We start from the raw sequence: 13444 nt of genomic DNA on the forward strand, positions 1-13444 counted from the left end.
CTCGCGTCACCCTAGATCTGACCTTGCTGTCCCCTGCCTGATTTTTCAGTTTAGCCATCTCTGTTAATGTTTCCTACTTTCTTCCATTCTGTCTCTGTTAATCATCAGTGTGATCTATCTATGCCTCTTTTATATCAATTTGTCTTTCCATATATTGTCCTCATCTCAAGCATTCATATCATCACCAAAAGTCTTCCTCCGTGCCTTTGCTCACCTCATCAGGTCCCTCTGCCCGTCACTTCATTTCTAAAGGTCCTTCACCTGGGCTTCCTTACTTGCAAATCTGACCAGCAGCACCATGCATGACTTCCATGTTTCTGTCATAACTTCTAAAAACCAAGTGGCAACTTATTTCTTTGCACCAACTGCACAACATGGTAGTGTTTAAATTCCATGTCGATTTATCTGAAATCTATCTCACTCTCGTATTTTATTTGGTGTTCCCCAGTCTATCTTTTCCATGATCTCTCTCTTTGTGTTCTCTTCCCAGAGACATTCTCTCAATTAAAGAGCTGAGCTCTTTCTCCTTTGCATCTCGTGCCTGTCGGAAGCCGTCAGAGACTGTGCCCGAGGTTAGGTGGCGGTGTTAGGTGGGTGGGGGACGTAGTTAATATGGAAGAACAAAGGAAAGCTTTGGCTTTTGTAGAAAAACAAAGATATAGTTAGAAAATTGGTAAGGTAGGTAATAATTACTTTCTTCAGCACCAGACAATGAGCTGGCTGTCTCTTCTCTTGCATCTCCATTATTCACTTGGATAGGTACTTGTTCACAAGACTCTGAAGATAAAAAAGACAACAGTTGAGATCCAACGAAGCCTTGCTCTGCCCGCTATTACCATTTTGTTACACCCCACCTGGCTTCTTTTTTCCTCTTGTGTTCCCACTTATAGCCTGTCTGCATGTACTGCCGCCTTCACCCAGTGAGAGTGTTGGTGCTTCATCGATTCCGTGACCAATCTCTCCCTGATGTCTTTTGACTTTTATTTCCATCTCCCTTCCCCGTGAAGCTCTGCAGCTCTTCACCCTTTGTCTTTTAATTGTTTCTTTCTAATTTTCTTTCTCCAGGTCTCTCTTATCAATATATCAAGCTCCATTCCTGCACTCTGAGTGTCTGTGTGATTTCCCCCTTTTTTTGTTAATAGATGCCTTCCAGATTCATGCGTCACTTTATACTCTGCCACCAGCCAGTACCCCTTGGCCTTTCCACACTCATCAAACCCAGCCACTGAGTCTCACCTGCTGACTCAGACTCTTGGGCTTGTCGTTCATCTGCTTGTTGGCTTTCTAGTGCATCACTGCAGCCACTGGTTGTATTTCTTCTTGCATTTATCTGCTCTATTTCAGACAGGTGCTCTGAGAGTCCATTTTCAGGTGAGGTTGTACCTAAACCATGTTTTGATTTCATAGATATTTTATTTGCTCCCTGTATCAACCAGGTTCCGACAGGATAATACAAACCTCTCTATGCTTTGAAAGCAGAGGGAATCTAATCCAGGGGATTGAATACACAGTTGATGGAAGAGCTGAGATGTCTGACTGGAAAAATAGTCAACAGGAAGCCATGGGAGGGGACCAAGGGAGAGCCCAGAGGCAGGGTCTCTGGGTGAGAAGAAGCTGGACCATGGCCAGCATGCTTGGTGGGGAGTGGAGTCCTGGGGGAGATGCACTACTGCCAGACTTGCTGCCTGAGGCAGCGATGTGGGGAACACCAGCTCCTCCCTTGCTCCTGCCCTCTTGCTAATGTTTCCCATGTTAGGATCCCAGCAGGAAATCATTGAACAAGGTTGCTGACAAGTAAGTCTGCAGGTGCCAGTGGCCAGAGATAGAGGACAGAGCGGAGCAGGAAACAGTTAAGGAAGGAATCCCTGTGCAAACCTCGCAAGACCAGCAACCCCCTTCTGCCTGACGAACCTCCTCTGCTCATTACTGATGCTATCGACCCACCTTACTCTGTCCCCACCAACCTCAATAGTGTATGAATGGACAATGTTTTCAGTGCCATCTGGATTTTTTCATTTAGTGCTATTTTTCTAAGCAAAGTAATTTAGGTAAAATATGATTTAAAAATTAATTTTTGAAATTTTAACTGACATTACTGCTACAAGTTTGTGTACACCGGAAAAAAAAAAAAGAATAACTTCAGATCCTTAACTTTTCACTCATGAGGATAAGATTTTTGGAAGAAGATTTAAGCTCGAGATCCTTTTTTTTTGTTATTGTTGGATAACTTGGGCAGTTTGGGGTTGCACCATATTTGCAAAAAAGGGTTAAGAAGTTGACTTAGGAGGCACAGTTATGTGTCCTAGAAGTGGCTTATCCACTGGTCCCTTCGTTTAGCACGTAAGCCTGACGCACTCGTGTTATGCCACACACGTGACTGCGTGGGCATGCGAGCGGGCTTGAATGCAGGCCGACCCCGCTTTGTGTCTGTGAATTTTGTGCACGCATCGCTTCCGTCTCCAGACCAAGCACGGAAAGAAAGGATGGTCCTCAGCCGTGCTTTCTCAGTGCGAGGCCTGATTTGTTTTGTTTTGCACTGTAGAGCTGCCCTGCATGTTTTTTAAATAAAGTTCTCCCGACATGTTCCGTTCTTCCGTCCTTCAAGACAAATTCCTTTGAACCTCAAAAATCAGGAGGTAGGGTAGAGCAGATGATGTTTGGGAGGCAATTAAAAGATGAGAATGTGGGGCAGCGGAAAGGTTATCGAAACCGGAAAGAGAGAGAAACCCACCAGTAAGTATCTCCCCCTCACAAGGCAGGCTCTCAGGACTCCTGACACACAGGGGTCAGGCCACTTGTCGTGATTAAGGGGTGAATGAGTGGCATTGTCTGAAGGACAAGCCCTTGAATCGCCTACCCTACTTTTCAGACCCAACAATAGGCTTTGTCACATTCCTCCTTAGTTCCAACTTTCTCAGACCCCCCGGAGTGATGTTGGGTGGCCTGCAGCCATCTAATTCACTTTTGAATTTGAATACTACTCAGGAAAAAAACAATAAAAAAAAACAAAAAAAAAACACACAAAAAAACAAAACTGAATACCTAAAATCAGAAATGATACTAGATATTTCACGGTTCAGAGATCAAATGCAAATTTATCCTTGAACGTTTCCTCAGTCATTGGAAAAAGCAGAACGTCCCCGTGAATACGTCTCCTGGACATTCACAACCGAAACACGCTTGTTTCAACTAACGTTTTTCACACGAGATGCCTGGGTCGGCTTTTCAGAACCCAGTTTTATCTGTCACTTACAAAAACAAACGACAATCAAAGACTCAACTATCAGGGTTCAAAAAAAAAGGGAAGACGCGAGTCCTAAACTTCGCGTAAGTCTTGAAATAGGAACGAACAGAATTCTATGGGAATGGCAAGGTGTTTTTTTTTTGTTTTTTGTTTTTAATAGTAATCTCAAGGACCATTATAGTTGTATGTTTTTTCAAGGCACTTTGGGATCGTCAGACAGATTCAGTATATTGAATTTGTGTGTGTGTAGGCGTTCCGTGGTCCAGGTCTCTAAAAAAAAAAAACTGCTTCTCGAAGGTTCTCGTAGCAGTTTCGTCAATCGGAGTGTGTGGCCCTTTGGGACGGCCCGTTCCTCTTTCTTCCCCATCGCAGAATTTACTGTCCTTTGAAAATCCAGTGGCTCTTTTGTGGTTTCTCCACAGTAGTAAAAATACTTTAACTTCGGGAAATGGGGCCAGTAATCAGATGAGATAACAGGAAAGAAAAATGTGGCGTTCTTGCAATCGTGTGCTCTCCAACGGATGTTTACCAAGTCCAGAAGTAACAAAGATCAGGTGAGAGGGCCAGAGAAGCTAGGGAGGTAATAAATGACTTCAAGTTCGCTGGTGTGTTGTCGCTGCTGCTCTCTGTGCTTCTTAATTTCTGAAAGAAGCCAGTCGGGGGTGGGGATAGGTATTTTTCTTCAAGCCACCTAAAACAAATACTTTCAAGGGTACGTTTAAAAAGCATATTCATCTCTAAAGGCTTAAACACATTTAAATAGATAGTAAAAAACTTAAACTGCCGTGAAGAAAATGGGCTCAGAACATTGAGACACTTAGGAGGTACTGCAGATAGCCAAGAAATGTCGGGGAGGGGGGAACCCCAACCTCCCTAGCAGCCACAGAATCGAGATGAGAGGTCTATTTCCACTTTCGACATCAGGAAAGAAAGAAAAACTACAGGCCGTTTTTTTTCTTTCTTTCAACGAAGATGTGCCGCTCTTGAGCGCTCTTGGCCGCAGCGGAGAATGGATTAGGGTGTCTCAAAGCATTTTTCGGAAGAGGATTCCAAAAGGACTTTCGCGAAAATTGGGAGGTCAGCGGCGAGGGGTGTGACCTAGGGAAGGAGCAGCTTTGGGGGAGCCGTTTGTAACCATTAGTTCTCCACCTGCGAAGAGGCTCCCCCGTGACGCCAGTGCACGTCCAGGTGTATGTGTACACGTCTCAGTTGTACACACACTGAACAGATCCACCTCCACGGGTCCCTCGTACATTTATCACTGTCTCCTGCTAAACGGTTCTGTTGTCGTTAATAAAATTTTATCCAAAACGTCGTCTGCTGGTCTGTGAACCGCTGCCCCGCAAGTGGCCGTGTTTAGTTCATTCACTTAAATTATATTGGCGTAAACGTTCCTGTCTGTGGAAGGGGGCTTCTGCGTGCGTCGTGGAGGCATCGTGACTTTGGGACTCACAATTTCTACCAAGACAAATCGGAAGAAGTGACGTGCGCAGCCCTCGCTGGACGGCACGGCACTCCCAGTCGGTGTGTGCAGTAGTAGTAGGTGATCTGTTGGTGGCATTGATACTTTCTCTGTCCAACACCAGCATGGCATGTAATTGCCCAGAAATGGGCCCTGACACTGGTTTTAAGAGATACAGCCAAAACCACAAAGCCAGAGGCCTCTCTCTCTCTCCGAGCCTGGCCTCCTCTTGGACGAGACAGCCCCCGATCGGTCCCTACGGGACACAGGCCTGCCTTGTTAGGAAATCGGCAAAGTTTAGGAGCCCACAATACCTCACGTAACTCTGTGTACAGAAACGGAGAGTAGAAATAGAGCCATAAGCACGAACCAGCAGACAAGTTATAAATATAGAAGACTCTCTCAATTCCACTCTAGTTAGTCATGGAGGGAGAGTGTGAGTTTCATAAACTTATAAGGAATATACAAACAGTTCCAAATTTAAAATAACTTGGAGTAATTTTTAAGTGTGTGAAAAGAATATTTTTTTCCACCCCGTCCATTTAGGCATCTGTGACGGGCAGTAGTAAGTGATCGGTGGCTTGATGTGGCCGTGTGCCTGGTGACCAAAGCGCTAGAAAATAGGTTCGAAGGAATCAACCCATTTTTCAGAGATTTCTCTCTTCTTTTTTGAGGAACGCTTCAAAACAAACAAACAAACAAACAAACAAAAAACGACGGAGGAGTAGGTCCTATTTGGACACCTCAAATATTCCCTCCCTTTTAAAAAATTTTTCTCCCATGAAAACTTGTCTGCCTTTCTCAAATTTGTATTTAGGCTTTGAATATAAGTTTAGAAGAAAAACTTGGGTGATGATTTTAAAATATATTATGATCTTTATGTATTTATTTTTTTTAAGAATATTGTTTTCTAAAAATAAAAAGAGAGGGAGGTCCCCCTCACACACACACACACGCACTGTCTGACATTATTCATTTAGTTTTCCCTTACGCCATCTAAGGAGACCTTTCTGTGATGTGGCGTCTGGTGTAGCATCAACTTCATGTGCTAGACACTTCTGCAGAGACGCGGCTCATGAGCAGATTTCATCCTCTGCAGAGCAGGTAGGAGGGTCCCAGGCTTGGTGACCTGTTCCCCACAGGTTAGATGACCATTCCTCCTCCTTCCTAAGATCAGAGAATGACACAATTTAGTACGTTTAAGAAGCATCAGGTCTTTCTTTAGAATAAATCTAGGCCGTGAACAGAGTCTGGGCTCCAAATGGACCTCTCCACCGACTTCCCACGGATGTGCCTGTGATTCTATCGGGGCACGTGAATGGAAGGGCTGACGGGGCTGATTTTGCCACCCGTGGAGCACAAGAGTCAAAATTTGAGAAAGAAAAGAAAGAGGAAGGAAATACCGACACATGCCACCACATAGACGAACCCCGAAAATCACCGCGCTGAGGGAAAGAAGCCAGTCACACAGGATCGCGTATTGTATGATTCCATTTACGTGACAAATGCGGAGAGACAGAAAGTAGCTTGATGATCGCCTCGGGCTGGAGAGGGGCTGGGGGCGGCGGAGGTGGCCGATGGGTCCACCCTTTCTCTTTGGGGTGACGTTTGCGCACCTTGGCGAATATACTATAAAAGGGATCGATCGGTCCACTTTAAACGGGAGAATTGTATGCGGATGATATCTCAGTAAAGCTGTTCTAAAAAGTGTGCAAAAGAAGGAAAAAAAAAACCAAATCCACAGCCGCCAAAACCAGCGGCTGAGCCCGAGGAGGAGCTCTGAACCGCCTCGCGTTCCTCGCTCGGCTGTCGGCATTCAGTGCAATCCTGCTTTGTGCCTTCACATTGATGGCTACTCTTTACTCTCACTAATTAGCTCTTGACATTTTTATTTAATAATGGTGCTGTTAGAACTCCCCTTCTTCTGGTTTCTCGGTGGCCTTTTTTTTTTTTTTTTCCTGTTTTCTCAATATTCCGCCCAGCTCTGCCTGTGGGATCCTGGAGACGAATGGGATCCAATGGGCATTGTCCGTAGGTGATTCTTTCTCTTGCTCATTAATGAAATGTTCACAGATGCATTCAGTAGCCGGCCTGAAACGTTTTCCCAAGCCTCTCGGCTTACCTTGTGTATGAGACAGTGAGGGTCTCCTTGGAACCGGCTGTGTCTGTGAGCCTTGATTATATTTGTTTATCTGTCCGACCAAGGGGAAGGCACAGACTGTTTTTCTTCTCTGTGAAAGACCCGAGTTTCCAGCCCTGGCGAAGGGAGTGCACTCCGGTTATCTCAGGAATAAGACTTGTTTGGGTGGAACAGATTTTATGGGTCACCGAGTCTCCCTGAGTCTAGTTGGTCTCACAGCCATTTCTACATAATCGCGTTGGCCTCCTAGAATTTGCCCGATGTTCTTCCTGTCACCTGAGCTGCCGCCTTAGCACTTAGCAGTGACCCTTACTGATAAACCCGACGGGTGTCGGCCTTGCAGTTTGTGCTGGAAAACATCGTAGAGGGTGCTCTCGGCCGCAACTCACTAAACAGCGACGGCTCGGTGGGCACATGTCATCTCCTTCTTACCTGGGTGCTCGGCCTTTCTCCGGGGTCACATTCTATGGGTTTTGTCCTTCTTGCAGTCTGAGTGGTACAGGTCAGGGAGGAGAGGGTGCCAGGACTCGTAATTGATTTCTCAGTGATGGGTGCAGGCTTGAAACGTGGCGTGAGAAGAACTTTCTAGTCCTGTCGTTTTAGATAGTGTAGAAGGGCTGAAGCATCGTGCCACCGTGGGACAGGGTGGGTGAAGAGCCTGTGACCAGTGGACCGATCTGAGTTTGAAGCCCAGATGTACAGCCTGACAATTACTTAATTGGACGATTAAGAGCCCTGGACAGTTATTAGATCCCCGTGCCACCGTCTGGTCATCTACAAATGAGGAAAAGAAACTGACCTCGTTATATAACGTATATAAGATACTAAATGTATTGTGAGGCATATGGAAAATGCTCAATGAATATTACCTTTACGTTAATAAAAAGCCCCGTATTCAGACAAACCGCATTCGCACGGGACAGTAATCGTGAAAAGGTAATTGTGAAGGGAAGGAGTTGGAGGCGGTCAGAAGCTCAGACTGAACTCGCTCCGCGGGCTGACGGCAGCGATCTTGAAGATCATACTGAGACCCCGAGCTCACTGCCTGTAGCCCACGCCCTTCAGACCCCTTCCGCAGTGTTGAGAGGAGGTCTGGGGGGACTGGCGTCAAGGAACAGTGGTTTTTGTGCATGCCGCATGAGCTGCGACTGAGCGAGGACTTCAGAAGGAGGCCAGGAATACCGACTTGGAATTTTAAGTCTGAGCCTTTGCAAGTCTGACCTGCACAGAAAGCAGCCACTTTCCCTGAGTATCAGCCCAGCGAGCCTGGGAACACGCCGCTGGGAACTGCCTTCTCGATGGCTGTTAGAGACGAGCCTGGTGAAGACTGGGGCTGGCTGGCAGAGAAGGTAGCACTTTCTCTAAGGTAGTGAACCCCTTAAACATTGCTCCGAGGCTCACCCGGATTTTGTAGAGAACTGTCTGGGACAGGCCTGAATGAGATGGAGGACTTCTAAACTTCCTGTGGACTCTTAGGAATCTGTGATTTCATGAAAGGGATAAAGTGATACATAGCCTCATCGCTCACGGACGAGAGAGATCTAATGGCCCTGGACGCTTCTTGCGCGAGGCTGCCTGCTCTTGCGTGCTCTGAAGCTGTCCAGCAGGCCGGCGTCACCTCAGCTGGAGTGGAGTCTGAGAGCCGACAGTTAAAGGGAGGGGAGCAACGAGGAGCGAAAGTATGAACCTTCTTGCCACCTGTACATACTCCCCGCTATTTCAGCAAGTTTCTAAATTAACAGAAGGATGTCTCGTCCAGAGGCCTTCTTGTTAGGAAAGAAGCCGACTGGTAACCATCTTAAAAACCCCTTCGGAGGTTGCAGGAAGGTGCTGTTTTGTACATACTGAATTTGGGCGGAAGCGAGAGCGTTTCGATCACTCCTTTCAAAAACTGACTGGTTCCGAAATCGTGGCCCACTCCATGCTCAACTCCAGTTCTGTCCCAGTCCCTTCTGTGTGCCTCTGCGTGCATTCCTAAGCTCTGGTTCTCATGAGGACCTTTCAGATTTTAACCATTAAGTGTATCTTTTCTGGCTGCCCCTGGGGGAATGTTTTATCCTGCTCAGAAGGTGTTTTCTTTCCTCATTGAGAAGAGAAACATTGTTGCCAATGTGACTTCCTTTCGTAAATATTTAAGATACAGGGGTTGCCACTTGAACTTTCTTTTGTTATGCGTAAGGATTGGGCATGTGGCTTCTGTGTGTTTAGAAGTTGTTTTAAAATCTACCTGGAATTTTTAGGCGGCCATTCTGGGCAGTCGGCTGTTAGTCGTTTGTCACGGTGTCAAGGAACTTGACATGTCTTCTTGTCTTTCTTTTGAGAAGATTGCGCTTTTTGTGTATATATATATATTTGTGTGCGTGTGTGTGCATATGTGTGTGTGTAGCTCAGGCACAATTGTACCAGGCTTATTTTCATTTGATTTCATGGACCTAAGCATTTTCACGTAAGTCTGTCTTCCACCCTGGCTGACTTACTTAGAGTCGGGCGGGGAGGAGTCTGTGCATGAGGACCAAAGTGGTGACAGATGAAGATGATTTTGCAGGGTGAGAGCACTCAGGGCTGGCCGTGGGCTCCCTGGCCCAGGGTAGGTTTTCCCAGTGGGAATGAAGGCTGGTTTATCAGACTTCTTAGCTGAAAAGCTCAGCCTGGAACTCCAAAACCAGCAGGTCACGAGGCCTCAGAAGTGGCTCCGAGGTGGGAACTGTCTTTATCCCTTTATTCTGCATGATCTGACGACCAAAAAGAAAGCGGGGGCCCAAGCTTGGTTGAGCTATTTGTCTTTAGGTCTTCGGTATCATATGTGGGGGGCTTAGAAGAAAAACTCCACAAAAATCATATTATCATGACTTAAATTTGAACTGGGGGTCCACTTGGCGCTCCTCACACCTCCCTCCCTCCCAGTGGACAGCGCCCTCTCCATCTGTCTGCTGCCCACGCCCCGGGATGTTGCCGGCTCAGCCCCCCGGTTGCATGCGTGCAGCTGCATGCTGGGCTTTTTCCGTTTGGATGTGTACACAAAACCAGGATTCCGCATGGAGCTGATCTTTCTCTGCCCCTCCCAAAATTGTTTTTGCCACACTTTCTACAACTTCCAGTTTCTCCAGATGTATCTCGGATCGGCCCGCTTCCCCCGTTTGCACACTGCCGCCTTGATCAGAGCCGCCACCCCGGTTCTGTTCACGGAGGTGGCTGTTACGGCCCCGTGGGTCACCCTGTCAAGCTGTCTTTCTCACTTGACAGCCAGAGCGGAAACGCACGCTGGCTCATGTGATGCCCTGCGTGGAATCTTTAGACAGCATCCTTTCCTCTTAAGAGTTGTCAAAATTCCTATTTGTGAGTTAAAAGCCCTCCCTGCCACTGTGTACCTTGACTCTCACTGTCTTCAAAGCCTCCGGTCCCCAAAGCCTCAGTCCTGCAGCCACGCCTGACTGCGGGTCTGGTCCTTTCCCTCTGCATCCCCTGTCAGCCTTGCCCGTACCCAATGCACCTGCTGGCTCCCCCTGGCCTTTCAAGCTTCAGCCTTTCCCCTGAAAGCCCTCCTCACTGGCCTTTGCTGCCCCGCTCAGCCCTCCTGCTGCTTGTCCTCAGGGTGGGGACCCCGGGAGGGATGAGCTGTCTTGTACTGTCCTTGTCTGCAGGACCTACCTAGGCCTGGCCCATAAGGCTGATGTATTTCACATTCAAAAGGAGCCTTTCTTATCCTGTCACCTGTGGCTTAGTGGCCTTAAGCGGACTTAAGTGATCAGTTGACACAGCGGGGATCTCTCCCATCCCTCCCCCCAGCCCCCACCATGGTATCTGATGGAGTCAGCTCCTCTCCTGGCAAAGGCAGGAAAACCTTAACATTTCTCTGGGTCCTGAATCTTCCTGATGCACTTTGGACATTGAAGTTCACATTTCTCGAGGTCGCAGCCATTCGGGTCACCTTTATGCATGATGATGTGTCTACTAGAAAAGGTGGACAGCAGTGTGACACTTAGAGTAACCAAGAAATAACGAAGATGACCCTACACGAGTCTGTATTTTGACTCGGAAGCTTAATCTCATTCAAACATCCATGAACTGGTTCTATCCTTCAGAAATTATCTGGGATAAATGTGTCTGCATTTTAAAACATCACGTGGCTAAGCGGTCCCTTTCCATCATTTTGTTCCTTTGTGAAGATTTAGAATTTTCTATCTTCTCTTCCGGCAAAGCACTTTAGTATCATATGCTTTTTTTCAAACGGCTTCACTGAGGTAAATAAAGATTGTTAAAAAAAAAAAAAAAATTACTGGCGAGAACGAAAACAAACGTGTTTTTTTTAAAAAAAAACCCTAGAAAGAATTTAATAAATGCAAGAACTCCGGAGAGGAAGAGAGTTACAGGCTGATATATCTGATTTTTTTTTCCAGTTCCCCAAAATGAAGAGAATGAGCTTTTAATACAGCGCCTCCTTTTTTATGTATCCGTGACCCCGAACCAATCATTTTAGCGGTCGATGTGGGACACGTCGTTTGCTTTTCCAGCAGTTCAGATAGGCTTTTGTTTTTATTGTTGGTCATTGTGAGAATTCCGATGACTAGAAAGATTTCACGGACCAAACCAATTCGGCCTTTCCCCCTGTATGTTTGTTAGTTTATGGCTTCTTCCATTTTCCATTTTTGAAAGCAGAGATGCCTTTCATCCTGCTGGGTACGCTCCTCATTCGTGGAAGCCAGGCAAGGGCTTTCTTTTCCTTTCTCCCACAGGTCCGTAATTGGAAATTTGGTAACTGTACTAAATTTAAAGTTTTGGCATTTGTGTGGAGCAGCCATCCATCTGCTGGCGAGACACCCTGCCCAGGGCTTTTCAAGAAATCTTTTAATGGTTCTGAATACTACTAATATTTATATACATCACCGTGAGACAAAATTTACTTCAGGCTTCTGGGGCTGGCTCCAGGACTCACTAATCCCGGACTTCCGTGTATTCTCCTGCCTTCCAGAATCCTCTCGAGATGATGCTCAGCCAGGGGCATGAGATGATGCTCCAGCAGCTTCTGATTTCCAGAGCTTGTCCTTTAGGAAACAAGTCACCTCTCCTTTTGAGCTTCTGTAAAGACCACGATTTTTCCTAATTTAAGCTTTACCGAAATCCCTTCTGAAGTAGCTTCCGTCACAGAAACAAAACCCTTGTTTCTCGGCTTATCGATAGCTCCGAAGACGTGTCAGTTGGGGATTCATCCTCTTGCGTAAAACAAATAGGCATTAAACAAGATAAAATTTCCTCTCTCCCTCATGTGAAGAAGTCTAGAGGTAAGCCGTGTGGGGTTAGCTTATTGTCACGGTCAACCGAGTTCCTTTTATCTCACTGTGCCATTCTTATGGGCCACCTCATGGTCCAAGACGGCTGCTCGAACTTCGTGTATCACTCCGGCATTCCAGCCGACAAGGAGGAAGACGAGCCTATCTCCTCTGTTTTTAGGAGTCTTCTAGGAACTTTTGCACCCCCAAAGTGGGCTTATATTTCACTGGCTGGAACTTATGCCACTTCTGACTCCAAGAGAGGCTGGGAGATGTAGTGTTAGCTGGACGGCAAAGTGCATAACTAAAACGCTAGATAAGAAGAGTAAATAATGGAAGGCAACCTGTCGTCTCTGCCAAAAGATGATTTCAAAGGAGAAAGTTGCAAAATTGTTTTAAGCTTGACGGTATCGTGAGAATTTGTCTCTTTTCTTCAGAGGTGACAGTATTCGTTTGAGTGTCTCAAGTTTTGATATGTTTTTATTTATTTTTATTTATTTTAATTTTTCGATTACAGTCGACATATAATATTATATTAGTTTCAGGTATACAACATAGTGATTAGATATTTCTATACCTTACGAAGTTTTCACCCCAATAAGTCTGGTACCCAACTGACGCCGTACATAGTTATGACAATATTATTGGCTACTTTCCCTATGCGGTACTTTACATCCCCATGACTATTTTTATTACTGGCAGTTTGTACTTCTGTTTTAAATTCACCTGTTTTGCCGTGAAACGGAAACTCCTGGACGCAGCTAGCGTGTGTGCAAATTAGTACCGACTTTCCAGAGGACAGTGTGACTCAGCAAAGTCAGTTCTGGAAATTAGTTCTTATGAAATAATTACGGATTCTCATGAAGATTGCGGTGCTCGCTGTATTAATAAAATGTTGGGAACAAATGGGACATCTAATAGGAGACCGATGATAACTTGTGACACACTATACTCTGGGATTCAACGTCGCTGTTAAATGGTTGAGGAATTCACCATATACGATGCCAAAAAGGGCTTTTAAAATGGCATAATCCTTTTTAAGTGGATGTTTATATTTATACGTACATGCCCACGTGTAAGAAAGGATCTGGGAGAATCCACATCGAAGTTATCGATAAGGGGCACGTGGACTAGATGTTCTACATATATACATATATATTTTCGTCTTATCTGTGGTCTTTTATTTTTTTCGAGTATGCGTTTTTATCATAAGAAAAACAGGAACAGGATCTTCACTAAATAACCCGCATCAGAGTCCATCATATACATGTTTAAATAATTTTGTTTTCCAACTCAAGGAAAAAGTAGGAAGTGTATTAAATACGAATCAG

General features: G+C 45.7%; 1 protein-coding gene across 2 annotated transcripts in view; it reads right to left on the minus strand.

The window, feature by feature from the left end:
- LOC120597029 (nuclear autoantigen Sp-100-like) overlaps nt 1–2068 on the minus strand; it is a 44586-nt gene extending 42518 nt beyond the window's left edge. Inside the window, exons 1-2 of one of the 2 annotated variants that reach the window (XM_039855673.1) lie at nt 1237–2068; nt 694–777 (exon numbers count right to left, since the gene is read on the minus strand). In XM_039855673.1, the coding sequence (XP_039711607.1) occupies nt 694–777; nt 1237–1405 (253 nt within the window). In that variant the 5' untranslated portion in view covers nt 1406–2068. The remainder of the gene's footprint in view (nt 1–693; nt 778–1236) is intronic. The other variant, XM_039855674.1, reaches the window with a different exon arrangement.
- Nucleotides 2069–13444: the final 11376 nt, after the last annotated feature.

Source organism: Pteropus medius, unplaced genomic scaffold (assembly GCF_902729225.1).
Source record: "Pteropus medius unplaced genomic scaffold, Ma_sr-lr_union100, whole genome shotgun sequence".
NCBI lineage: Eukaryota > Metazoa > Chordata > Mammalia > Chiroptera > Pteropodidae > Pteropus > Pteropus medius.